Source organism: Dendropsophus ebraccatus, chromosome 1, assembly GCF_027789765.1.
Source record: "Dendropsophus ebraccatus isolate aDenEbr1 chromosome 1, aDenEbr1.pat, whole genome shotgun sequence".
NCBI classification, from domain to species: Eukaryota; Metazoa; Chordata; class Amphibia; order Anura; family Hylidae; genus Dendropsophus; species Dendropsophus ebraccatus.
The window spans coordinates 61,668,807-61,696,583 of NC_091454.1; the positions used below are offsets into that span (position 1 = coordinate 61,668,807).

The 27,777-nt window shown below is 46.8% G+C and overlaps 1 protein-coding gene across 3 annotated transcripts; it reads right to left on the reverse strand.

The window, feature by feature from the left end:
- Window positions 1-757: 757 nt before the first annotated feature.
- On the reverse strand, window positions 758-27,777 carry YIPF5 (Yip1 domain family member 5). 3 transcript variants are annotated; one of them, XM_069971882.1, is made up of 6 exons: window positions 27,677-27,777; window positions 12,187-12,309; window positions 7,593-7,762; window positions 3,647-3,792; window positions 2,681-2,862; window positions 758-1,794 (listed from the first exon to the last, which is right to left on the reverse strand). In XM_069971882.1, exons 2-6 carry the CDS (start codon window positions 12,297-12,299, stop codon window positions 1,632-1,634), a joined length of 774 nt encoding a protein of 257 aa, XP_069827983.1. In that variant the 5' UTR covers window positions 12,300-12,309; window positions 27,677-27,777; the 3' UTR covers window positions 758-1,631. The 3 variants fall into 3 exon arrangements, with proteins under 3 accessions (XP_069827983.1, XP_069828000.1, XP_069827992.1); XM_069971899.1 differs by lacking the exon at window positions 27,677-27,777 and adding an exon at window positions 27,578-27,634; XM_069971891.1 differs by lacking the exon at window positions 27,677-27,777 and adding an exon at window positions 27,499-27,563.

The following is a 27,777-nucleotide window of genomic DNA, read 5'->3' on the forward strand; positions in this document are numbered from 1 at the left end:
TCTAATGTGGACTGATGTGGCAACAGAGAACACCGTGTCAGACTGGAAAAATACACCACTTCCTGCAGGACATACAGAAGCTGATAAGTACCAGAGGGCTTGAGATTTTTAAATGGAAGTAAATTACAAATCTATATAAACTTTGTTAGTTCTCCTTTAAAGGAAGTCTGTTAGCCAGCCAGCCAATCTGTACCCTATGAGCTGCTGACACATCTTCAGATATGGATAGTGGCACTGGCATTTATAAAATACAGAGGAGCATTTCGGAGCTTGCAAAAGTAGCACTGCACTGTTTGTGAACATTTTTCAGTTTACTTCAGTACTGTTTTATTATTCAGCTGTAATTCAAGAATAGCTTGAGCCTGATGAGTGGGAGCCACACTTAGAGGGCCCTTTAACGTGGTGTTTTGTGAACAGGAGCTTCCAGCATCATGATTAATTATGATGTTGGGCACTCCTAAACTGTTTAAAAGTTCATGTTAGTGACACAGCCTCCTAACAGTTTAGGATCTTCCGACATCATAACTAATCATGATAATGGGAGCTCCTCCAGTCCGGTCCGAAGAACACTGTCTGTGCATAGACCGCATTCTGCGGACGTGTGAATGTCCCCTTAGGCTTTTAGCCCTCGCTCATAGAGGAGAGTCCCTTCTCACTAATATCGCCCAGATGTAATAGATTTTAGCTATAAGATATAGAAAATCATTTCACATTTTGATTGCAGTTTGACCAATTTACATATAAAAACTGAGCCACGTTTGAGTTAAAAAGGGACGGCCAACTTTAATGTTATGGTATATACCAAATTATAACTTAAAAGTTATTTAAAGGGGAAAAGCAATTAAATAAGAATCAGTCATTTCCATATGTTATAAATGGTTTTACAGAAGAGTTTTATGTTGCAACATAACTTACAATAAATACATATCTTGTACTGATCCTGAGTTTAAGCCTATATTAATATTCAGAGCTGCATTTCTAATTCCGCTGGCATTATAGCTGAAGTCTCTTAGTATACATTGCTGGCTCACTGCCCTTGAAGATTATATTATCCTAGGCCCTGTACAGTATTCTGATGTGGGAAACACAGACTCCACTTAAAGAGTTCCTTAAATTTGTAAAGGGTGCATACCTCAACATGCCTATTCTGAAGAACAAGCAGCTGAATTATGAATATAGCTATAGGACAAAATATAGGCTACAACTTAGGTCGGAAGCAAAATATTATATGTATTTACAGAGGGACCCAATTTCATATCAATATGTAAACTGGAAAATTGCTAAACAGATGCTGTAACACTGACAAATTTACTTATCTTTTATTATAAAATATAAAAGACATTGTGAACTCAGAATCTTCTTTATTACTTTCAAATTTTGCCTCTTCAAGCAACACCTTCCAGCACGATTGTTGTTTCCAACAGTAGAGGCCATAAAACTTGGAGCTCTTTACAAGGAAATTCTGAGTAACTTCAGTATTTAAAAGTCCTATATAAAACATGAACATAAGATGTACGTCACTTGTTCCCCAAATGTGTGCATGACAACGACGGCTTAGTGATCCAAGACAGCAGATTAGATCCATCTTCCCAATGTGTTTGGCCCATTGTAGTCCAACTCCAATAAACAGTTCAAAAAACAGAAATTAAGGCAAACACACCATATAGTAGAGCACACGGATAGGCGACAAGGAGCTGTTGTCCTTCCATGGCCAAAGCAGAAATGAAGATCTTTGAGGCAGAGAAGCTGCACCAGCCTATTATTAAGGCTGTGAGAAGGATGCCAACAATTCCTCTAAAATAAAACATTACATAATTAGTACATTACCAATAAAGCAAACATTTAAACCTTAGTAAATAAGGGGAGGACTAGACTATTAGATCAACATAAAAATAGCAATTCCCACTGCAGCCTGTTAAACTACTTTAGTGTAATACTTTTTTTTGTTTCTCCTCAATTTAAAATAGCAATAGCGCTCTTTTAGAAACTGAAAACAACAGGATAAATGGGGCACACCGTAATTCTTATTAGTAAGATGTGGGTTGCCTTTTTAGCAACCAGAACAGGCACCACTGAAAGAAGCGGGTGTGCAAATCATGGTTTAGATAGAAAATACTCTAAGGGAAATTTAGCCATCTGTAATTGCATGGACCCATTCATAATTGAATCTGTACTATGACCTGACATTATAGATCATGCTTGTGAATAAGGTCCCTTATCTGTCTGCAACTGCGGATGTGTAAATGTAAAGAGCAAAATTATTGCCTATGGCAACCAGAGCTCAGTTTTCTCTTTTACTTAAGCTCAATAACAAATGAAAAGATGATCCCAGAATGTTATAGCCAACAAAGAATGAAACTTTAGATTTATGTCCTAGAAAGATGACATTTTGGAAGGGGCGAGACAGAAACTGAATTCTGGTCATAATGATTCTCTATGCAGATTTGCGTATAGTCACAGCTGCTACCACAAGATCCCAATGCCAATGATTCGTCCCACGTCTATTAATAGGAATAGTGCTTGAGCACAGAACTTGGCCAACGTAGGACTTCTATGTGGCAACGCAATCTTCCAATGTCATTGTGACAGGTATCCTTGAAACCACTGACAATTGAGCCTCTCAAATCGCTGGAAGAAGAGTAAACTCTTTAGATTAGATAAAGAAAAAAAAGAAACTTACTGCAAGGAGAAAACTACAGCAAATCCAGACAGGATAATCATTGGGAGAAGACAGTAGCCCAGAACACTAGAAACGCAGCCAAATGAAACTCCGGTCATGCTCATCAAATTAAGAAGGCAGAACATCCCTAAACAACCGATTGCACTGATCCCGTAAACATAGCCAAACTGTATCTTACCAGCCTGTGAAGGGAAGAAAAAAAAAAAACAACAAAAAAAAAAGTGAACTTTAGAAGTTATTACAAAAAGATAAAATGCACATGCCTCTATACATATATTTTTCTTGCTAATATCTCACTCTTTTCTACTGAAGTTAGGGAAAAATAAAAAAAAACTATGCATTTTACATTGTTTACCCACACCCTGGGCTTTATTTCACTAGAGGTTCAGTTGGACTTAGTCTCCAGCCTTAATGTCTACTCTTCTGAACTTTCTTCTAAGTCTATTTATGACCAGGTTCACAGGTCAACATTACTGTTGTCATAAGTCAGCTTGGAAGACTGTTCAGGAGGGAGAGACCAAGGCTGGAAACAGCAGACTGCTTCCCTTACAGAACTACAATGTAAAAAGACAGAAGACAGCACCATATGTGAAAGCAATGAGGATGTAGAAGATAACTAAGCTAAACAGATAATTACACTGGTCTTGATACACCTCCCCCCCCCCCAAAAAAAAAAAAAAAAAAAAAGACAAACAAAAATGAGATTTTAGAAGACTTTCATCCTTTAAGAACTTTCTAAAATGAAATACTGGTTCGCTATATATTTTTGTGTTCAATGTACAGTGGAACTTAATTTTACAACTTTAACAGGATAACAGGGGTAAATTCATGGATGTGAATAATAATGTGTAATATTAACCAGAAAGAAATATAAATTTCATAGAAATATTTTTTGTTACATTGCCATTCTAGCAGATCTAAACAATCTCTACAAACAATAAGATGTCAGTGAATAATGATCATTACCAGCAACAGTGTGGCACCAAATGCAAGGCAAAAAACCATTGGTCCAGTCAAATCGGTTTCATTCATGATGCTGCCATCTGCTGCTTTTAGAGGGTGTAGCACAGTTAATGTCTTCTGCCAAATGTGGTCAAAGTTTATTCCAAGCTCTGCATTATACAAAAGAAAACACACATTAATTGGGATATAGTTAAAGGGGTAGTGCAGCGCTAAACAATTATTCACTAAATAACACACATTACAAAGTTACACAACTTTGTAATGTATATTATGTTAGTGAATGGCCCCCTTCCCAGTGTTTCCCCCCACCCACGCTAGACCCGGAAGTGTAGGGCTGGTGCGCATGAAGGTGGGCTGGTGCGGACCGGCCGGCCTCCGGAAGACGACATCATTGTCCCCAAGATGGCGGCTGGGGTCGACACGAATCGGGTGAGTATAGAGTACTACACTTCCGGGCCTAGCGTGGGTGGCGGGGAACATGGGGAAGGGGGCCATTCACTAACATAGCATACATTACAAAGTTGTATAACTTTGTAATGTGTGTTATTTAGTGAATAATTGTTTAGCGCCGCACTACCCCTTTAACATTTCAGGTTTAGTTACTGTATATAGGAATCACAGGTTCAAGCCTCATGAATGACATGTGAATTATGGCTATTTTACCCCTTTACTAATTTCATAAATCATGGTACAAAGTGGTAGTGACTCTCCTTAAGGGTATAAACCCACACACCGTATATGCAGCAGATATGCAACAAATACGCAGCAGATTTGTTGGTACAGATTTGTTGCTGTGTTCAGTTATTTAGATCTAATCTGCTGCGAGTTTGCTGCGTATCGCAGCAGTAAATACGCTGCATATACGGTGTGTGGGTTTATACCCTAAGGAGAGCTCGTCATAAATACGTGTGGAGACTTACAGACCATGTAAAGGAAATCTTTCCTTTTGGAGAGATTGTTTGGCTTGGCATAAAATCCTCAGTCAATGTTCTAAGTAGGGCTAGGCGGTATACCGTCAAAATACCGATACTGTCTCTGGCGTCGGTTAACCGACATCAACTCTGACAAGATGGTATCTGCGGTATTTTCCCCCTCCCTCCTCCTCACCCTGCGGCCGCATGCTCTACTCCCCTCTGTTAATCTTCCTGAAGAGGAAGGCTGGAAATCTGACAGGCTGCGCACAGGCGTGCTGTGTGCTCAGCGCTGCTGCTGCTTCCGGGCGGCTCTGGAAGCTGCACGGTGTGCCCTGCCTCCCCTCTCCCGTACATAAAGTGGCTGTAGGGGTCAGGTATGGGTCGGCACATCCTCCCCCCCACCAGGCACCGCACTCGGTCCCCTACAGGAATCCTTGGCGCCTCGTTATCTTTTGGCAGTGTTGGAAGCAGCCGTGTGTGACGATCTGCCCAGGACGCTGCCGGCAGATATATGTGCTACAATACTGAGTGACAGGGGGCAGAGGATTCCTGTGCAGAAGAGAAAGCGGTGCCCGGTGGAGCATGGAGGTGCCGACCTATACCTGACCCCAACTGTATCTGCGGGAGAGGGGGGGTCCAGAACAGCACGTGACAGTGACTGAGGGCAGATATTAGATAGAAGGAGATAGGAGATAGATAGATAGGACTCCTATCTATCTATCTCTCTATCTCCTATCTATCTCTCTATCTAGTAAGAAGATAGCCCACGGCACTCAAAGGGGTTAACAGTGCAAAACGTAAATTTATTCAAAAAAACATAGTGCAGTACATTAGTTTTTTTTTTTTTTTAAATAAATCTACGGTTTTCAGCTGCACTATTATGTTACAATAAATCACGTATTCTGATACACGAACTGGAGTGCTGTGGGGCGATCCTTTGGAATATCATTACATCTATCTATATATCTATCCATCCATTGTATGTATGTATGTATGTATGTATGTATGTATGTATGTATGTATGTATGTATGTATATAATATATATATATATATATATATATATATATACACACACACACAAACACACACGGAGAGAGTTAACAAACATGGTGTAAAGTGAAACTGGCCCAGTTGCCCCTAGCAACCAATCAGATTCCACCTTTCATTCCTCACAGACTCTTTGGAAAATGAGAGGTGGAATCTGATTGGTTGCCGGGAGCAAATGGGCCAGTTTCACTTTACACCATGTTTGATAAATCTCCCCCACAGTATATAGATAGATATAGCAAAAAATATAGGCAGCACAATAAATGAACTGTGGGTGCCAGCAGACGAATCCCAGACCTTGGATCAAGTCAGCTAGTAAAAAATACTCTGATGGTAATACAAACGTGAAAACATGAATTTATTCCATATAACAATGTGCAGCAAACTTCACAAGTAATATATGACGTTTTGGCATCTCCTATGCCATTTTCAAGTGCCACTTAAAAATGGTGTAGGAGGTGCCAAAATATTGTGTATTACTTGTGAAGTTTGCTGCACATTGTTATATGGAGTAAATCCACGTTTGTATTACCATCGGGAAATGGGGTTTTCAAAAGGGGTGTGGCTTTTAAAAGGGGCGTGTCAATTATCGTTCAATTTATCGTTACCGCGGCTACATGTACGATAAACCACGATATTGACTTAGCTCTAGTTCTAAGGCTCCTTGACTGAGCGAGACTAGACTTGAAGGGACATATCTTTGCTCAAGAGGTGTGAGAGCTATTTTGCATATCCTTTCTTCCCATAAATCATGGTAAAATGCCTCATTTGTACTGCAAGCTGGGGAAATCCCAGCAAAAACACAGCCAAAATGCAATGTGTGAACAGAAGACTTCAAATATTCATAAAACACATATTTTGCACCTATATGTGCACTATATTAGCAAAAATAAAAAATAAATACATTTCCAAAGCAATTCTTTAACCCTTTCAGGATCGCGCAAATTTTCATTTTACTCCTCGTGTTTCAAAGACCACATCGCTTGCATTTTTCTAATCTACAGACCCACATGAGCCCTTACTTAATGCAACACCAAATGTACTTTGCAATGACAGAATTTTTCCATAAACTATGCAGGAAAACCAGAAAAAAAAGAGCAATTTGCTTTCATTGGGGGTGTACACTGTTTGCTCTATAGTAAATTTGACATGTTATCTTTGTTCCCCAAGTCAGTACGATTACAATAGGCAACTTATATAATACTTTATCTGATTGCTTTAAAAAAAAAAAAAAAAATGAAAACTTTTTTTTTTATAAATAAAACTAAATGTGTTTAAAATTGCTCTATTACCATCCTCATAACACTTTTATTTTGTGGTCTATGGGGCTATTTGAGGTGTAATTTTTTTGCGCCATGATCTGTACTTTCTACCGGCAGCTTGCTAGAGTAGATGTGACTTTGGCTAGAGGTTTACTATGTGAGATCAGGAATACGATAATTTAATATTTTGGGTAATTCCACCTATGATAGCAAATGTTTCATTTATTTATAAAATGGGAAAAGGTCAACTTTTATTATGGGATGGAATTTTTTTGATGAAAAATCTTTTTTTTTTTTTTTTTTTTTTTAAACTGTAACTTGAAGTCCCCCAGACGATTTTTAGGATTACTGCACTGACCTCTCAAAGTTCTAGTGTCACAGCATTGTTGAGGTCCATCCAGAAACATGGATCTCCCCTTCGCGCGCAACCACCAGTTGATAAGGTTTTATAGCCATTTAAATGCCACTGTGAGTTTTGACAGCAGGCCCTCGGCTGCTGATAGCAGTTCAGAGTGGGGTCACGGCATGACCCTTCTCTGAACCCTCCTGCCCGGCCTGGTGATGTACATGTAAGTGACGTGGCGGGAAGGGGTTAATAGCTGTGTACCTGACGATGCCAACACTTCAGACTAGGTTATCACTTATGTGTTGGCTGATAAATAAAATATTTATCTTTTGAGCCTGATTCATAGCTGTAAATACTTATTACTTGGAGTGGACTTTACCTTCTAACAAAGGTGGCTCATCATCAAAACCGCTTCCATACACAGACTCTGGGGAAGTAGGAGTGTATGTCTGTGTTGGCTGATAGATCTGTCCTGTGTAAGGCTGCTGTTGATTCATCATCTCTGGAGGTATAAAGCCACCTTGTTGGCTATAGTCATACTGGTATTGTCTGCAAAATACAAGCGAATGTAATAATGTAAAGATACAAAACAAACATTCAATAATATATTTAAAGAGGTAGTAAGGGCAAAAAACTATTTCTGTCCAAACAGTCACCAAACAGAAGTTATATAAAACTGTGCAATATGCTTGTATTATGGATTCTGTGCCATTCCGTATATACAGCCCTCAATCCTAGCACCGGAAGTGCTGTATTCTGATCAAAAAGCCTTCTATCACGTCCCGCTATCTAAAATTGCTGCCGTTTTGAAACATGACCTCAGAGAACCAAGCTACAAATCTTTGTGTCTTAAAGGGCAGTCTTTGTGCTCAAGCCTGCTTCCCATGATGTGTCCCTGTTGCAGAGTCCTGCACAGCTTGTTTGGGGGGGCGAGGCTTACAGTCAGTGAGAGTGTCAGGAGGCGTGTGAAGACCCAGAGAGATATCGAGACCAGCGCACCAGAACAGGAAGTGGTGGAAGCATTCAGCCACCACAAAAATACTACTGCAGCCATTCTAATGGGTTGCAAGAAACATACGTACGTGACTGGGCACTTCGATTTTTATTTCGCAAATGACTGGAGTACCCCTTTAACTTTTCTTTAGCATTTATAAAAAACATGACCTACTGTATTTAAAAGAAAAAAAATAATAGACCTGTGGTCAGTTTGAAGATAGTAGACAAAAGAGCAACAAGTTCCAGCAGCACCAGAAAATAAGAAAATAAATGGGTGCTAGTCTTACTGAACCGGACCCAGGTACGTATGACAATCCAGAAGAAGCAATGTGGAGACAGCACATCCAAAAAACTTTGCAAAGTCTTTTGGACGTGCTGTCTCCACATTGCTTCTTCCAGTTTGTAGATAGTGTTATTTATATCGGTTTGGATCATCTGGTAACCTGGCTACAATATTGTGAAAGGAGATGGGTAAAAACTAAATAAAAACAAGATACCTGTATGCTATTATTTAAATGCAAAACCCGTGCATCCCCCCCACCAGCCAAATAAACAGTAACGTTTTTTCTGTGCACAAACTCCTGAGCCCATTGAAGTGAATGCTGCAGTAACCCAGAATGGTCACTACACTCTGCATGCAAGGAACTTACACAAACTGTGTAAATCACTCAGCTGTTTTCATCTTCCTGACCATCTCCGGTATCTGCAAGCAGGCTTAAACTTACAGTAGAGGCTATGTTATTCCCTATAAATACCATAGGGACTAAGAAACCTGAGAGAAAGAGTAGCTCATCAGTGGCTGATTAGAAATACTGACCCACATTTATCAGTTTGCACAAACAAGGCTGACTTTTTTTTGTCTTTTAGGCCCCATTCACACGTCCGTGTCAGTTTTTACTGTCAGGAAATCCTGATCAGGAGACATCAAATGTCATCAGGAAAGTATCAGGATTTCCTGACAGTAATCAGTTTTTACCATCAGGAAACCTTCAGGATTTCCTGATCAGAAGGAAAAATAGGAGATGGTGGAAGATGTATTTCTGCAAACTGGATGGCCACAGCTTGCAGAAGTACAACTCCCATCATGACCTGTCAGCAAAACATGGTAGAAGATGTATTTATGCAAACTGGATGGCCACAGCTTGCAGAAGTACAACTCCCATCATGACCTGTCAGCAAAGCATGATGGGAGTTGTACTTCTACAACCTGGATGGCCGCAGGCTGCAGAGGTACAACTCCCATCATGCCCTGTCAGCAAAACATGGTAGAAGATGTATTTCTGCAAACTGGATGGCCACAGCTTGCAGAAGTACAACTCCCATCATGGCCTGTCAGCAAAGCATGATGGGGGGGGGGGGGGGGGGGTTCGGGGGTAGTGGTGCTGAAGTTCCGGGCGTACGGGGGAGAGGTAGTGGCGCTGAAGGTTTGGGTGGCTCCGGCGCTCCCGTAGACATCTATGGGGGCGTCCGGACCGGAATTCCGGACAAAAATAGGAATCCGGAAGGGTGTCCGTGACGTAATTAAAGTCTATGGATCAGGAAATCCGGATGGTTTTTAAGAACGTGTGAATGAGGCCTTACTCACCTCCTCCTTTCCCTTTTTTCTCTTCGTCTACCTTTTTTTCTCTCTGCTTTACCTTTTAGTATAGGACATTGTTGAATTTTTACCTATTATTAATCTTGCATGTTGGGATTATAGTAATATTTCTAAATATACGCTTTCTGCTTAGTAGATCGTATTGGTTCATCAGGGATATTGACGCAGCGAGATTGTATTTTGTTTGCTTATAATGTCGCACTTGTTTATTTGTATGGTTGCAACTTGTGCAACAAAAGCTTCATTTACAAAAAAAAAAAAAAGGCTGACTTGCCCACAGCAAACAATCACAGCTCAGCTTTCCCCAACTGCTCTGGTAAAAATAAATCCCGAGCTTTAATTAGCTGCAATAGGCTATTTAGACAGTTTTTGTCCAAAATCAATGAATCTGATGTTCTTTTTTTGCAGCAGTTGGGGTGTAGTACACACTGCAGCTGCTGAAGTACCCTTAAAGGGGTACTCCGGGCAAATTACATAATTTAACATTGCACTTACAAAGGAAAGTTATATAACATTGCCATTTACACTCATTAGGACAGCTGTAATGTTACCCGTTTTTCAAAGAATCAAAGTCCCACAGGAATTTCCGTAGTTCAGGAAGGAGGAAACACATCACGTCTCAATGCTGTTCCACAGCTGCCATATTGAGACGTGATGTATTTCCTCTGTCACAGGGAAACCCGCCCCTCAACACATCCAGTGCCGGCCCCACTCCTCCTCTGCCTGCCCAGTTTTCCAATACATACTATATTATCTGTCGGGCTCCATCCTCTGCACAATCTCAGTCTCCTCTGCTTCTTAGTCATTCTTGAGAAGATCGGCAGCTGCCTGCAGGATCATATGTCACAGATCTAATAGGAGGCATTTGGCACCCTGTCAATGCCAGATGCCTGCTATTAGATCACTGATGCTACAGGATTCTCCTCCAGAATGACTGAGAAGCAGAGGAGACCTCGGACACCAGATTCAGCTATAACACATAGTCCATATATTTATTATATATAATATCTATCTTCTATCCATCCATTTCTTATCTATCTATCTATCTATCTATAGCTTGCATAAGCACAATCACCATCATCAAGTATCAGCATGGCATGATGGTGGGGGTTGTATATGTGCAAGCTGGAGTTGCACAGCTTTCAGAACTACTACCACCATAATTGTCTCTTGGACAAGATGCTGGTAGTAATTTTTCAAGCTGTTCAACTCCAGGTTGCACAACCACAACCCTCAGCATCATGCCATATTAAAAGTAGACAATGGTGGCTGCAGTTTTTATTCACTGGACACCCAAATAAGGGGGCTGGGTTGTCAGTATTTACCATTACTGCTTGTGTAGGGGACTAAGCTGTGCAGTGGGAGGGGAATAGATGGAGGCGGGAAATAGAGGAGCTAGGGATGGAGGGCGGGGTTGTGGGCATGTTTGTGGGTGGGAGGAGAAGGTGGGAGGTTTACAGAGGCAGGCCAGGGAAACAAGGCATTGTGGGGACTGTAGGAATATGCAGCACACAGACACTGGTCCAAACAGGAAGCTTGAGATGTAATCAGCAGCAACAGAGAGCAGTGCAGGGGGCAGCTAGAGCAGCCAGAGTGGGAAGAAATGTGACAGAGAGGAAGCCAGTAACCATCCCCCAGTGTGTGAGTAGTTTAGATTTTACAAGGGGTGCCTGGAGTACACCTTTAAGCCCCTATTACACGGGACGATCAGCGGGAGCAAGTGAGCGCCAACCTGTCAGGTCAGTGCTCGCTTGCTCCTCGTTCCCTGCTCGCTGCTGGCGCTACTACGCATGCCGAAAAAGAGCAGTAAGTGCGGGGGGACCACGAGGAGCTGTCGGAGGGGCTCCCCGGACGCTAGAAGATAGCGATTCCTCAAACCACAAACACACAGTGTTTATGGTTTGAGGAATCATTGCTCTGTTGATCCCTGGAGGATGTCGGGAGTGGCTGCGGTCTGTCCCACATGTGCTTCTGAGTGTTGTGCCTCCTAGCTAGCACAACCTTACCAGGTGAGGTTTACCTTGTTTTTTCCTCCTCTTTGTTTTATCTGGTTGATCCTCGCCATGGAGCGCTGTCTCCTTCTTTTTTGGCTAGGAGATAGCGACAGTCTACTGCCGCCGATCCTTTTACATGGAGCGACGGCAGCAGATTGTTGCCATTAGTTTTTTTAACACGTTGAAAGACAATGATCAGCCAATGTGCATGTCAGCTGAATGTTGCCTTTTATTACACTAAGCAATTATCTGATAATTGCTTCATGTAATAGGGTCTTTAAGTCGTAAACACAAGGAATACCACTTAGTTAAACTAGAACTCTCTGGAAAAACAAAAGGCATAATCTACCGCATCGGTCTGTATAAGAACAAAAATCCTCACTTACCTGTCATATTGTGCTCCACTTTGTGGATTGTAGTTGTAACCCTGAGATTGATCATCAATACTATAGGTTGTCTGGTAGAAATCTTGACTGAAGTTGTCAAAGTTTGCAGACATTGCAGCAGCTCTGAAAATTCAACACATGGAAATAACATTACCAGACATAAAGTAACCAAGCAATGTAGTATAGTTGTTTCTAACGTAACTACTGCCATCTACCTCCTCGTTTAGTATATTGATACATACATTGCCAGCACAATGACAGGGTTTTTAGCATTCATCTTCATTAAGGATTCCAGTGTCTCAGAATATCCCTTGAATTTCAAATTATCACTAAATCTGTTAAAGCAGGGGTGGGGAACCTCCGGCCCGCGGGCCGCATCCGGCCCCTGACACCTCCGGATGTGGCCCGCGGCTCCCCTGTGACATGCGCCGCTCTGGAGGAGAAGGAGCCGACACACACGGCATCCTCCTGTGTCTGTGACAGCTGCCAGGAGGATGCTGTGAGTGCCGGCTCCTTCCCCTCAGAGCGGTGCACATCTTCTGACTCCTGCCCTCCTGTGACGTGCGCCGCGCTGGTGAGGCAGGAGCTGGCACAGACACAGGAAGATGTGTTGTATGCCGGCTCCTGCCTCACCAGCGCGGCGCACGTCTTCTGACTCCTGCGGGCCGCGCGCGATGACGTCATTTCATCGCGCGCCGCCTGCAGGAGAAGACCGGCACAGAAGAGAGGAGGGAGAAGAGGACCTGGACAGCGTGGGAGCGGAGGAAAGGTGAGTGGGATGTTTATTTTTTTCATTTGGGGCAGACACTGGGGGTTAACTAGGCCACCAGGGACATGACTGGGGGGGTTAACTAGGCTACCAGGGACATGACGGGGGGGGGGGGGGGGGGGGGGGGGGGGGAGGTTGGTTAACTAGGTCACCAGGGACATGACTGGGGGGTTAACTAGGCCACAAGGGACATGACTGGGGGGTTAACTAGGCCACCAGGGACATGACTGGGGGGTTAACTAGGCCACAAGGGACATGACTGGGGGGGTTAACTAGGCCACCAGGGACATGACTGGGGGGGTTAACTAGGCCACCAGGGACATGACTGGGGGGGTTAACTAGGCCACCAGGGACATGACTGGGGGGGGGTTAACTAGGCCACCAGGGACATGACTGGGGGGGGGGGGGTTAACTAGGCCACCAGGGACATGACTGGGGGGGGGGGGGGTTAACTAGGCCACCAGGGACATGACGGGGGGGGGGGTTAACTAGGCCACCAGGGACATGACTGAGGAGTTAACTAGGCTACCAGGGACATGACTGAGGAGTTAACTAGGCTACCAGGGACATGACTGAGGAGTTAACTAGGCTACCAGGGACATGACTGATGAGTTAACTAGGCCACCAGGGACATGACTGAGGAGTTAACTAGGCCACCAGGGACATGACTGAGGAGTTAACTAGGCTACCAGGGACATGACTGAGGAGTTAACTAGGCCACCAGGGACATGGCTGGGGGGTTAACTAGGCTACCAGGGGCATCACTAAGGATTCAAATCAGGTACAAGGGGCATCACAGAGGGTTAACTACAATAGCAGGGGCATTAGGGGAACAATACTTTGCCTTGTTCGGGTGCTGCAAACCCCCGCTACTAACTGCCGCGCACGGTATAACATTGAGTGCGGCCCTCGAATGATTTTATTAAGGCCCGACCGGCCCTCGACATGGAAAAGGTTCCCCACCCCTGTGTTAAAAGGTTTTCCCATATCCCGTTTCTACTCCACATCACTGAATCCTCTCTCACTTCATGGCTTGGGGCAGGAGTTGTAGGGCGAGTATGGCACACAGCCATGCCGAGTTAAATCAGCTTTCTTTTTTTCTCTATCACCTAACAAAGGGTTGGGTGATGTGAATACCCCTTTAAGTAGTGTCCATCAAGAGGTATAGATCCAATATATATCCATGATAGGATTCTTTGTATGATGGATAGTTAAAGGTCTATGTTAACCCCTTAAGGACTGAGCCAATTTCGATTTTTGCGTTTTCATTTTTTCCTCCTTGTGCTTAAAAGGCCATAGCACTTGCATTTTTCCACCTAGAAACCCGCATGAGCCCTTATTTTTCGCGTCACTAATTGTACTTTGCAATGACAGGCTGAATTTTTGCATAAAGTACACTGCGAGACCAGAAAAAAATTCAAAATGTGGTGAAATTGAAAAAAAAAAAAGCGCATTTTGTTTATTTGGGGGAAATGTGTTTTTACGCCATTCGCCCTGGGGTAAAACTGACTTGTTATTTATGTTCCTCAAGTCGTTACGATTAAAACGATATGTGACATGTATAACTTATATTGTATCTGATGGCCTGTAAAAAATTCAAACCATTGTCAACAAATATACGTCACTTAAAACCGCTCCATTCCCAGGCTTATAGCGATTTTATCCTTTGGTCTATGGGGCTGTGTGAGGTGTAATTTTTTGCGCCATGATGTGTTCTTTCTATCGGTACCTTGATTGCGCATATACGACTTTTTGATTGCTTTTTATTACAATTTTTCTGGATTTGATGCGACCAAAAATGCGCAATTTTGCACTTTGGGATTTTTTTGCGCTGACGCCGTTTACCATGCGAGATCAGGAATGTGATTAATTAATAGTTCAGGCGATTACGCATGCGGCGATAGCAAACGTGTATTTATTTATTTACTTTTATTAATAACCTGGGAAAAGGGGGGTGATTCAGACTTTTATTAGGGGAGGGGGCTTTTTACGATTAACAATACTTTTTTTTTTTAAACTTTTACACTTATACTAGAAGCCCCCCTGGGGGACTTCTAGTATAAGTGCTTTGATCTCTCAGAGATCTCTGCAGCATAGATATGCTGCAGAGATCCATGAGATAGGCACTCGTTTATTTCCGGCTGCTGCAGCCGGAAGTAAACGAGTGCCGAGCCGGGGACGGCGCCATCTTGGAGCGGTCCCCGGCCGGCTTCAGTTACGGAGATCACTCCTCCGGGATAACGTCCCGGAGGAGCGATCTCCCCACTAGACACCAGGGATGACGCTGCGTCCGGTAATCGGATGCAGCTGTCAACTTTGACAGCTGCATCTGATTACTGTATTAGCGGGCACGGCGATCGGACCAAGCCCGCTAATACCTGCGGTCCCGGGCTACAAGCGGCACCCGGGACCGCCGCGGTTCAGAGCGCGGCCCCGCTCAGAACGTCCCTAACGGCATCAGGGCGTAAATATACGCCCTATGACATTAAGGGGTTAAACAAAGTATACTGTGTTTTTTTATTTTATTTTATATGCGATCCAGCTGGATAGAGTTGCACAGAGGTCTGTGCTATTCCATCTGGCAATCACCAATGCATTATTACAAACTGAGGTCATAATGACACACTTTAGTCCTCTGCTGTGTAAATAAGGATATATAGACCTGTTTAATACATACACCAGGACCTATTCTGTCACTTCCAATAAACAGACCTTTTTAGACACACAACACAACCTTATATCAGGGGTGCCTATAACATTGTTCAATCTTATTTTTCATTGTTCCACAAATTAAAGGGATTATTCCAAGGTCAAAAGGGTTGTCAGTGTTGCATGTTACTTTGTTCAAATAAAAAGATACAGTATTTTTACCTTGTTTAGCCTTGCTACATCCAGAGCTCTGCTCCTGCACAAGTGGCGTGCTTTGAGTACCACCCTGATGATGCCATGGGCACCTGACGGCCAATCACTGGCCTCAGCAGTAGGCATCATAAACCAGTGACTGGCTGCAAAGAGTTTGAGCATGACCTCTCTGCAGAGAAGTAAACAATGGTGCAAGCACTAAATGCAGCAAGGCAAGTATATTGTATAGGTTTTTAATATTTTTTAAAATAAAACTTATCACCTATATACAAGATTTACAGGTCTCTAACTGCTAGGACCCTATGACCATGGAAATGGGGCTCTCCTCTCCCTTATGTGAATAGCATGGTAGTCAAACATGTGTGCTGCTTCTCCTATCACTCATGATTGGCTATCTTTGCACTCCTATAGCAAGTAAGGCCCCATTCACATGTCCGTGTCAGTTTTTACTGTCAGGAAATCCTGATCAGGAGGCCTTAAATGTCATCAGGTAAGTATCAGGATTTCCTGACAGTAATCCGTTTTTACCTTCAGGAAACCATCAGGAAAAACCTTCATGATTTCCTGATGAGAAGAAAAATAGGACATGTATTTCTGCAAACTAGATGGTCACAGCTTGCAGAAGTACAACTCCCATCATGCCTGGCTGACAGGTCATGATGGAAGTTGTACTTCTGCAGTCTGTGGTCACCCAGGTTGCAGGACATGATGGGAGTTGTACTTCTGCAACCTGGATGGCCACAGGCTGCAGAAGTACATCTCCCATCATGACCTGTCAGCAGGGTCGGGGGGTTTGGGGGGATGCGGGGGTGCCGGAAGCATGTCCGTTCCAGAAAATAGATCCGGAAAAAATAGGACATGTCCTATTTTTGTCCGGAATTCCGGCCTGGACGCCCTCATAGAAGTCTATGGGGGCGTCGGAATCACGGGCACTTTCCTGATGTACATCAGGAAAGTGCCCGGGATTCCGGATTGGTTAAGAGCCCGCCGGGACCCCCGCAGCCTCAGCACACCTTTCTGCCGGGCACCCGGACCCCTGGCTGCCACCCGCACGCACAGCCTTCCACCCCCCCCCCCCCCCCCACCGGACCAGGACCGCACGCGCTGTCCCCCGAACAGCCTCACCCTGACAGCCTCCCCAGACAGCGGCCCCCCGAACAGCCTCCCCCAGACAGCGGCCCCCCGGACAGCCTCCCCCGGACCCCCGGCTCGCAATCCTCCGGTGCACCCCCTCCCCCCCAATCTCACCTCCTGCTGCCGTTGCACCATCTGCCAGGCAACCCCCGGACGAAAGTGATCAGCAGACCAGGAACCAGGACAGGTGAGATCACCCCACTAGAACTTAAACTCCCATTATGCCCTGCTGACAGGTCATGATGGGAGTTGTACTTCTGCAGCCTGTGGCCATCCAGGTTGCAGAAGTACAACTCCCATCATGCCCTGCTGACATGGCATGATGGGAGTTGTACTTCTACAGTCTGTGGCCACCCAGGTTGCAGAAGTTCAACTCCCATTATGCCCGGCTGACAGGTCATGATGGGAGTTGTACTTTTGCAGCCTGGATGGCCACAGACTGCAGAATTACAACTCCCATCATGTCCTGTCAGTCGGGCATGATGGGGGTTGTACTTCTCCAGCCTGTGACCATCCAGTTTGCAGAAATACATCTCCCATCATGTCCTATTTTTTTTTCTCATCAGGAAATCCTGAAGGTTTTTCCTGATGGTAAAAACGGATTACTGTCAGGAAATCCTGATACTTTCCTGATGACATTTGAGGTCTCCTGATTAGGATTTCCTGACAGTAAAAACTGACACGGACGTGTGAATGGGGCCTAAATGGACAGCCTTTGGCTCTCACTGAGTGATGGGAACTGTAGGTTAGCAATAACTGGAGGGCCACAGGTAGGGGAACGCGGCTCTAAGGTATGCATCAGGAAACCATTCTGGCAGATATGTTTGACAAAACCCAATAAAATGAACAAAGGCTATGAACTGAGCTAAAGGGAAGATGTAGCTGCTTTACAAGCATCATAAACATACCTAAGGACCCTTGCACACATCTGTAATTTCTATTCGCATTTGCAGACTGTGGGGCACATTTATCAATTTGGACCCCTAGCGTATAACACACTAAAGGCGAGGAGTTTTGCATAAACCACTGTTCAGTGCGCTCACCTGATTGGGGAGCAGCAAAGCAGGGAGGAAGGGTGGCTTTCTCCCGTGCCTGGCATAAATCATGGCAGAAAATAACACTCAGGAGCAGGTGTAAGCTTCTGTGGCCACTGTAATGGTTGCGTCTAGAATGGAGTTGCTCCTGTGAGGTCCTCCCTTCAGCAACTCCAATCTAGTCACCTCACTACTGAATCGTCTACATTGGAGTTGCTCCTGTGAGGTCCTCCCTTCAGCAACTCCATTCTAGCTCACTCATTAGTGGAGGGACTAGATTGGAGTTGCTGAAGTGAGGACCTCACAGGAGCAACTCCAATGTAGACGATTCAGTAGTGAGGTGACTAGATTGGAGTTGCTGAAGTGAGGACCTACTAGGAGACACTCCATTCTGGACATGTCTTCGCAGAAGTGACTAGAATGGAGTTGTTTACAAGACCTATAGGATTCTATTGTAGTAGGTGCATTATTCTGGCAGCTCATTCATAAATAGTGCTGCACAATAATTTGGACTAGACATGGAGTAAGATTCCACTTAGTGTAAATTTATATGTATTAATTTTTATATATTTTTTTTTATCAAATCAACCTGTTTTTCTGTAACATTGGTGTCAGTGTTACTGTTTTTGTCAGTGATTCTGGTGGTCTTTTTGTCCATTTTCAGAAAAAATTTATTTTGAAAGTCGTCTAAATGGAAAGAATACATCATTTTAAAAACTGAAAATGTTCTGAGCTGTTTTATGTGATTTCTGCTAGTATGCCTCAATAACACTCAGCATTACATTTTATATAACTTTACAGTAAAAAGTGGTCCTCCTTGCAGCCACTCCATTCTAGTCAGTTCATCATGGGGACAGCTAGAATGGAGTGGATGTATGGAGGACCTACTTATACCTGCTCCAGTTATTGCAGAAGCCATGAACCTACCAGGAGCAACTCCAGTCTAGCTGCCTCACTGCTGACCTGACTAGAATGGAGTTGCAGTAAGGAGGACCTACTAGGAGCCACTCCATTCTAGTCCAAACACTAGTGATCTGACTAGAATGGAGTTGCTGTAGGGAGGACCTACCAGGAGACACTCCAGTCTAGTCCCCTCACTAGTGACCTGACTAGAATGGAGTTGCTGTAGGGAGGACCTACCAGGAGCCACTCCATTCTAGCTGCCTCACTGCTGATCTGACTAGAATGGAGTTGCTGTAGGTAGGACCTACCAGGAGCCACTCCATTTTAGTCCCCTCACTAGTAAACTGACTAGAATGGAGTTGCTGTAGGGAGGACCTACCAGGAGCCACTCCATTCTAGTCCCCTCACTGCTGATCTGACTAGAATGGAGTTGCTGTAGGGAGGACCTACTAGGAGACACTCCAGTCTAGCTGCCTCACTGCTGATCTGACTAGAATGGAGTTGCTGTAGGGAGGACCTACCAGGAGCCACTCCATTCTAGTCCCCTCACTAGTAAACTGACTAGAATGGAGTTGCAGTAGGGAAGACTTACCAGGAGCCACTCCATTCTAGTCCCCTCACTAGTGATCTTACTAGAATGGAGTTGCTGTAAGGAGGACCTACCAGGAGCCACTCCATTCTAGTCCCCTCACTCATGATCTGACTAGAATGGAGTTGCAGTAAGGAGGACCTACCAGGAGCCACTCCATTCTAGTCCCCTCACTAGTGATCTGACTAGAATGGAGTTGCAGTAAGGAGGACCTACTAGGAGCCACTCCATTCTAGTCCCAACACTAGTGACCTGACTAGAATGGAGTTGCTGTAGGGAGGACCTACCAGGAGACACTCCATTCTAGGCCCCGCTCTAGTGATCTGACTAGAATGGAGTTGCTGTAGGGAGGACCTACCAGGAGCCACTCTATTCTAGTCCCCTCACTAGTGATCTGACTAGAATGGAGTTGCTGTAGGGAGGACCTACCAGGAGCCACTCTATTCTAGTCCCCTCACTAGTGACCTGACTAGAATGGAGTTGCTGTAGGGAGGACCTACCAGGAGACACTCCAGTCTAGTCCCTTCACTAGTGACCTGACTAGAATGGAGTTGCTGTTGGGAGGACCTACTAGAAGCCACTCCATTCTAGCTGCCTCACTGCTGATCTGACTAGAATGGAGTTGCTGTAGGGAGGACCTACCAGGAGCCACTCCATTTTAGTCCCCTCACTAGTAAACTGACTAGAATGGAGTTGCTGTAGGGAGGACCTACCAGGAGCCACTCCATTCTAGGCCCCGCACTAGTGATCTGACTAGAATGGAGTTGCTGTAGGGAGGACCTACCAGGAGCCACTCCATTCTAGTCCCCTCACTAGTGATCTGACTAGAATGGAGTTGCTGTAGGGAGGACCTACCAGGAGCCACTCCATTCTAGACAGCTCAGGAGGGAGACAGCTAGAATGGAGTTGCTTTTGGTAGGTTCTCCTTACAGCAACTTCATTCTAGTCAGTTCAGCAGTGAGACAGCTAGAATGGAGTTGGCGTATGGAGGACCTACTTACACCTGCTCGTTTGTGCAAAAATCATGAACCTACCAGGATCAACTCCATTCTAGTCAGGTCAGTAGTGAGGCAGCTATAATGGAGTGGCTCCTGGTAGGTTCATGGCTTCTGCATTGACTGGGGCTGGTATAAGTAGATCCTCACCACCAGGTGTATCCTCTCCTCTGAGAGGGCATATATTCTAGCATGTTTAGTACTGTAATGTCTAGAACACAGCTGAGGGCCAAAGTCTGACACCTGTTATAAACTACATTTCCCATCAGGACATACCTGTCCTGGCATGATGGGAATTGTAGTTTTGCAACTGCTGACACCTCGGGTCTAGAATGTTCCCTTTTCTCTGAGTTCCTGACTCTGATTCAGTATTGAAATGTCTAGTCCGTATCCTCTCCTCTGAGCTTCTCACTGAGCGGGCAGTATTACACAGCATGATTATGAGGTAGGGCTGGGCGATATTGGGCTAAATCAATATAGCAGTTAATCGCACACGTAGCCGCGTTAACAATAATTGAACAATAATTCTGACACAGGCAGCACGGTGGCTCAGTGGTTAGCACAGTAGCCTTGCAGCACTGGGGTCCTGGGTTTAAATCCCACCAAGGGAAACATCTGCAAAGAGTTTGTATGTTCTCTCCGTGTTTGCGTGGGTTTCCTCTGGGTACTCCGGTTTCCTCCCACACCCAAAAACATACTGATAGGTGAAAAGGTGAATCTGTGTGTGCTATACAAATAAACAATTTTTATTATGACATGCCAAATTGGCCATATTTTGATTCTAAAAAGTGAAGGGGGAAAAAAAAAATAAAGAACTCACTGAGCAGCAACACAAGGCCGGGCCATATAGTCTATTATCATTATTATTTGTTATTATTAGGAGTTTCAGCAGAGACCTGAACATGTATACACAGGTATACAGCTATGTACTCACTACAGGATGTGTATATACACAGGTATACAGCTATATACACACTGCAGGATGTGTATACACGGGTATACAGCTATGTACACACTACAGGACGTGTACACACAGGTATACAGCTATGTACACACTGCAGGACGTGTATACACAGGTATACAGCTATATACACACTGCAGGACGTGTATATACAGGGGGTCACATAGGGATAGGGGTATATGACTATACGGGGGGGGGCACATAGGGATGGGGGGGCGGATAGAGGTGTATTACTACAAAGGGAGGGGTGGATAGAGGTGTATAACTATACAGAGGGCACATAGCGATGGGGGGCGGATAGAGGTGTATTACTATTAAAGGGAGGGGTGGATAGAGGTGTATTACTATACGGGGGGGGGAACATAGGGATGTGGGACGGATGGAGGTTTATTACTATACAGGGAGGGGTGGATAGAGGTGTATGACTATATGGGGGTTTATAGGGAGAGGTGTGTATGACTATATGGGGAGCTTACAGAGATAGGGGGATAGGGGTGTATAACTATACGGGGGGAATCTAGGGATGGGGGTGTATGACTATACAGGGGGCACATAAGGATAGGGGTGTATGACTATACAGGGGGTTATAGGGATAGGGGTGTATGACTATATGGGGGGGTTATAGGGATAGGGGTGTATGACTATATGGGGGGCTTTTAGGGATATGGGGATAGGGGTGTATGACTATACGGGAGGGGGGGGATTCTAGGGATAATGGTGTATGACTATACAGGGGTGGGCACATAGGTATGGGGATGTATTACTATATGGGCCCAGCACACAGTATATGAGCACTCACAGCTCAGGCAGAGACCTGGGGCAGGCTGGGGGTACACAGCAGCTCCAGCACCTGAGCACTCAAAAGGAGAAGAGGATCTGCAGGCGCTGGCAGCTGCTTCCTTCCTCCAGCCTCCGGAGCAGGTACAGCAGCTCCTTCCTGCAAGGTAGTGACAGCTCCCGGTCACAGAACCCCGCACGTCCGCAGGAAAGAGCTGCTGCATCTCCCACATGTACAGCTGATAGCGTGCCCCAGCGTGTCCGATCGCAAATCGGGGGACACTGCGGCCACCATGCCAGAGCCACAAGTGTGCGCACACTGAAACTGGAGCCTCACACTGACAACAGAGGACCAGGAAGACAGGCAGGAGGCTAGACGACTGGCTGCCATTTGCAGGACGCAACTGTACTGACGGCCCGACCCGGGCGTGGGGGGGGATGGCGCTCAGACCGGATGCGTGCGCGGGGAGGGGGGGGGCTGGGCACTCTGACACGACGGATCGGGCGCGGGAAGGCTGCGGGGGGGGGGGGGGGGTAACTCTGACGTGACAGACCGGGCGCAAGGGTCTGGGGTCGGGCACTCTGACGTGACGGACCGGGCGCAAGGGTCTTGGGTGACTGTAACGGGCTGGGCGCGGGGGGGGGGTGCTCTGACTGGACGCGAATGGGACGGGTGTGGGTGGTTGTTGTGCTCTGCCGGGCTGCTCAGACAGGGAGTTACAAATATACCGCAGATACCGTCCTGGCAAAGTTGAGGTTGGTTAACCGACGCCAAAGACGGTATCGGTATTTTTGCGGTATATCGCCCAGCCCTATTAAGAGGTGAAAGCGAGTGGCAACATGTTAGGTCAGTGCTCACTTCTCCCTTGTTCCCCGCTCGTTGTCTGTGTTATTACACGCACATACAGTGAGCGGGGGAACGGCGGGCAGCTGCGGGAGGGGCAGCCCGGACTATTCTTACATCGCTCAGGCTGCCCATTGTAGACAGCAGCATTATCCTGATCTGGGTATCTCAACCAGTTTGAAGACGACAATTAGCGATATCATGGATTATTACACCAAATGATTATCAGACAGAACGGCCAGAAATCATCAGAGTACGGCCAATAATCCTTTGGTGTAATAGGACTATTAGCTGTACAGGGAACAGGACTGGTGTGTGGGGTCTGTATACAGGGGAGAGGACTGGTGTGTGGGGTCTGTATACAGGGGGAAGGACTGGTGTGTGGGGTCTGTATACAGGGGGAGAGGACTGGTGTGTGGGGTCTGTATACAGGGGGAGAGGACTGGTGTGTGGGGTCTGTATACAGGGGAAGAGGACTGGTGTGTGTGGGGTCTGTATACAGGGGAGAGGACTGGTGTGTGTGGGGTCTGTATACAGGGGGAGAGGACTGGTGTGTGTGGGGTCTGTATACAGGGGAGAGGACTGGTGTGTGTGTGGTCTGTATACAGGGGGAGAGGACTGGTGTGTGTGGGGTCTGTATACAGGTGGAGAGGACTGGTGTGTGTGGGGTCTGTATACAGGGGGAGAGGACTGGTGTGTGTGGGGTCTGTATACAGGGGGAGAGGACTGGTGTGTGTGTGGGGTCTGTATACAGGGGGAGAGGACTGGTGTGTGTGGGGTCTGTATACAGGGGGAGAGGACTGGTGTGTGTGGGGTCTGTATACAGGGGGAGAGGACTGGTGTGTGTGGGGTCTGTATACAGGGGGAGAGGACTGGTGTGTGTGGGGTCTGTATACAGGGGGAGAGGACTGGTGTGTGTGGGGTCTGTATACAGGGGGAGAGGACTGGTGTGTGTGGGGTCTGTATACAGGGGGAGAGGACTGGTGTGTGTGGGGTCTGTATACAGGGGGAGAGGACTGGTGTGTGTGGGGTCTGTATACAGGGGGAGAGGACTGGTGTGTGTGGGGTCTGTATACAGGGGGAGAGGACTGGTGTGTGTGGGGTCTGTATACAGGGGGAGAGGACTGGTGTGTGTGGGGTCTGTATACAGGGGGAGAGGACTGGTGTGTGGGGTCTGTATACAGGGGAGAGGACTGGTGTGTGGGGTCTGTATACAGGGGAGAGGACTGGTGTGTGGGGTCTGTATACAGGGGAGAGGACTGGTGTGTGGGGTCTGTATACAGGGGGAGAGGACTGGTGTGTAGGGTCTGTATACAGGGGAGAGAACTGGTGTGTAGGGTCTGTATACAGGGGAGAGGACTGGTGTGTGTGGGGTCTGTATACAGGGGGAGAGGACTGGTGTGTGTGGGGTCTGTATACAGGGGAGAGGACTGGTGTGTGGGGTCTGTATACAGGGGGAGAGGACTGGTGTGTGGGGTCTGTATACAGGGGAGAGGACTGGTGTGTGGGGTCTGTATACAGGGGAGAGGACTGGTGTGTGGAGTATGTATACAGGGGGAGAGGACTGGTGTGTGTGTGGTCTGTATACAGGGGAGAGGACTGGTGTGTGGGGTCTGTATACAGGGGAGAGGACTGGTGTGTGGGGTCTGTATACAGGGGGAAGGACTGGTGTGTGGGGAGTCTGTATACAGGGGTAGAGGCCTGGTGTGTGTGTGGGGTCTGTATACAGGGGGGAGAGGCCTGGTGTGAGTGGGGTCTGTATACAGGGGAGAGGACTGGTGTGTGTGGGGTCTGTATACAGGGGAGAGGACTGGTGTGTGGGGTCTGTATACAGGGGAGAGGACTGGTGTGTGTGGGGTCTGTATACAGGGGAGAGGACTGGTGTGTGTGGGGTCTGTATACAGGGGAGAGGACTGGTGTGTGTGGGGTCTGTATACAGGGGAGAGGACTGGTGTGTGTGGGGTCTGTATACAGGGGGAGAGGCCTGGTGTGTATGGGGTCTGTATACAGGGGGGAGAAGACTGCGGTGTGTGGGGTCTGTATACAGACCGACACACAGACCAGGCCTTTCCCCCTGTATACAGACCCCCCCACACACCAGTCCTCTCCCCCTGTATACAGACCCCCCCGCACACCAGTCCTCTCCCCCTGTATACAGACCCTACACACCACTCTTCTCCCCCTGTATACAGACCCCACACACCAGTCCTCTCCCCTGTATACAGACACCACACACCAGTCCTCTCCCCTGTATACAGACCCCACACACCGCAGTCCTCTCCCCCTGTATACAGACCCCACACACCAGTCCTCTCCCCCTGTATACAGACCCCACACACACCAGTCCTCTCCCCTGTATACAGACACCACACACCAGTCCTCTCCCCTGTATACAGACCCCACACACCGCAGTCCTCTCCCCCTGTATACAGACCCCACACACCAGTCCTCTCCCCCTGTATACAGACCCCACACACCAGTCCTCTCCCCTGTATACAGACCACACACACACCAGTCCTCTCCCCCTGTATACAGACCCCACACACCAGTCCTCTCCCCCTGTATACAGACCCCACACACACCAGTCCTCTCCCCCTGTATACAGACCCCACACACCAGTCCTCTCCCCTATATACAGACCCCACACACCAGTCCTCTCCCCTGTATACAGACCCCACACACCGCAGTCCTCTCCCCCTGTATACAGACCCCACACACCAGTCCTCTCCCCCTGTATACAGACCCCACACACACCAGTCCTCTCCCCTGTATACAGACCCCACACACCGCAGTCCTCTCCCCCTGTATACAGACCCCACACACCAGTCCTCTCCCCCTGTATACAGACCCCACACACCAGTCCTCTCCCCTATATACAGACCCCACACACCAGTCCTCTCCCCTGTATACAGACCCCACACACCGCAGTCCTCTCCCCCTGTATACAGACCCCACACACCAGTCCTCTCCCCCTGTATACAGACCCCACACACACCAGTCCTCTCCCCTGTATACAGACACCACACACCAGTCCTCTCCCCTGTATACAGACCCCACACACCAGTCCTCTCCCCCTGTATACAGACCCCACACACACCAGTCCTCTCCCCCTGTATACAGACCCCACACACCAGTCCTCTCCCCCTGTATACAGACCACACACACCAGTCCTCTCCCCTGTATACAGACCCCCCCACACACACCAGTCCTCTCCCCCTGTATACAGACCACACACACCAGTCCTCTCCCCTGTATACAGACCCCCCCACACACACCAGTCCTCTCCCCCTGTATACAGACCACACACACCAGTCCTCTCCCCTGTATACAGACCCCCCCACACACACCAGTCCTCTCCCCCTGTATACAGACCACACACACCAGTCCTCTCCCCTGTATACAGACCCCCCCACACACACCAGTCCTCTCCCCCTGTATACAGACCACACACACCAGTCCTCTCCCCTGTATACAGACCCCCCCACACACACCAGTCCTCTCCCCCTGTATACAGACCACACACACCAGTCCTCTCCCCTGTATACAGACCCCCCCACACACACCAGTCCTCTCCCCCTGTATACAGACCACACACACCAGTCCTCTCCCCTGTATACAGACCCCACACACCAGTCCTCTCCCCCTGTATACAGACCCCACACACCAGTCCTCTCCCCTGTATACAGACCCCCCCACACACACCAGTCCTCTCCCCCTGTATACAGACCCCACACACCATTCCTCTCCCCTGTATACAGACCCCACTTTACTGTGGATATTGCAGCTTGCCTCCCTCCGTTATTGCACAGTGAATAGTGCAGCAGGACCTCAGCTTGTTCCCGCTCTGCACAGCTTGCATATTCACTGTGAGTCCCCGCCCCTTCCTCCAAGAGGCTCCACCCCCACTGTGACATCATACCTCACAGGAGCAACTCCATTCTAGACACAACCCCACTGTAATAGTTAGCTCCACACTGCATTACCTCTGTATGTTGGCAACCTCTCAGAGTAATGCTGGTAAGAGACGTACCTCAAGCACGCTCAGGGTAGTCCAAACCCAAGAGTGCAGTAGGATTCGATTACCAATGGTACAACCTATGGCTGTGCTCGGGGTTCCCTCATCTGCGCCCCTTTTTGAAAGAATTCCAGTTACAAATGAGCGACCCCGAATGTGCTCAAGAGTCGCTTATTTCTAACGCTGATATATACCCCGGCATACAGAGATGGGCCCACTCAGTCATGGCTTGGATGTAGTCGTCTAGTGACTATGATTAGCCCACCTCCCGCATGTATACACTCGTTTTTGGGACTAGGTAAAATTGTATTATAATTATAATATACAGTGCATCCTATCTGACAGGTTGTGGATGTATATTACTAGGTTGGAGTGGGCTAACACAGTATGAGACCATAATGGAACACAGGAAACTAAGCTCACACTGACCTATAAGGCAGATGTATTGATTATAGAAGAATACTCCACCAAATAGCGGGTGAGGGAGTTACCACAGCAACTTATTTACCGCAGCGATTTCACAGCTGAACGACACTGAGGAGACACGGCGCAGCCAGTACAGACAGGAGGCTAGAAGACGCAACACCCGTGCACAGACATCACTCACCTCCCGGCCGCTATAACTGCGGCACACTCCCGTAGCTACGTGTCAAACCAAAATCCCGGGCGATTCACTTCCGGGTCAAGCCTGAAAAGACTACAAGCATG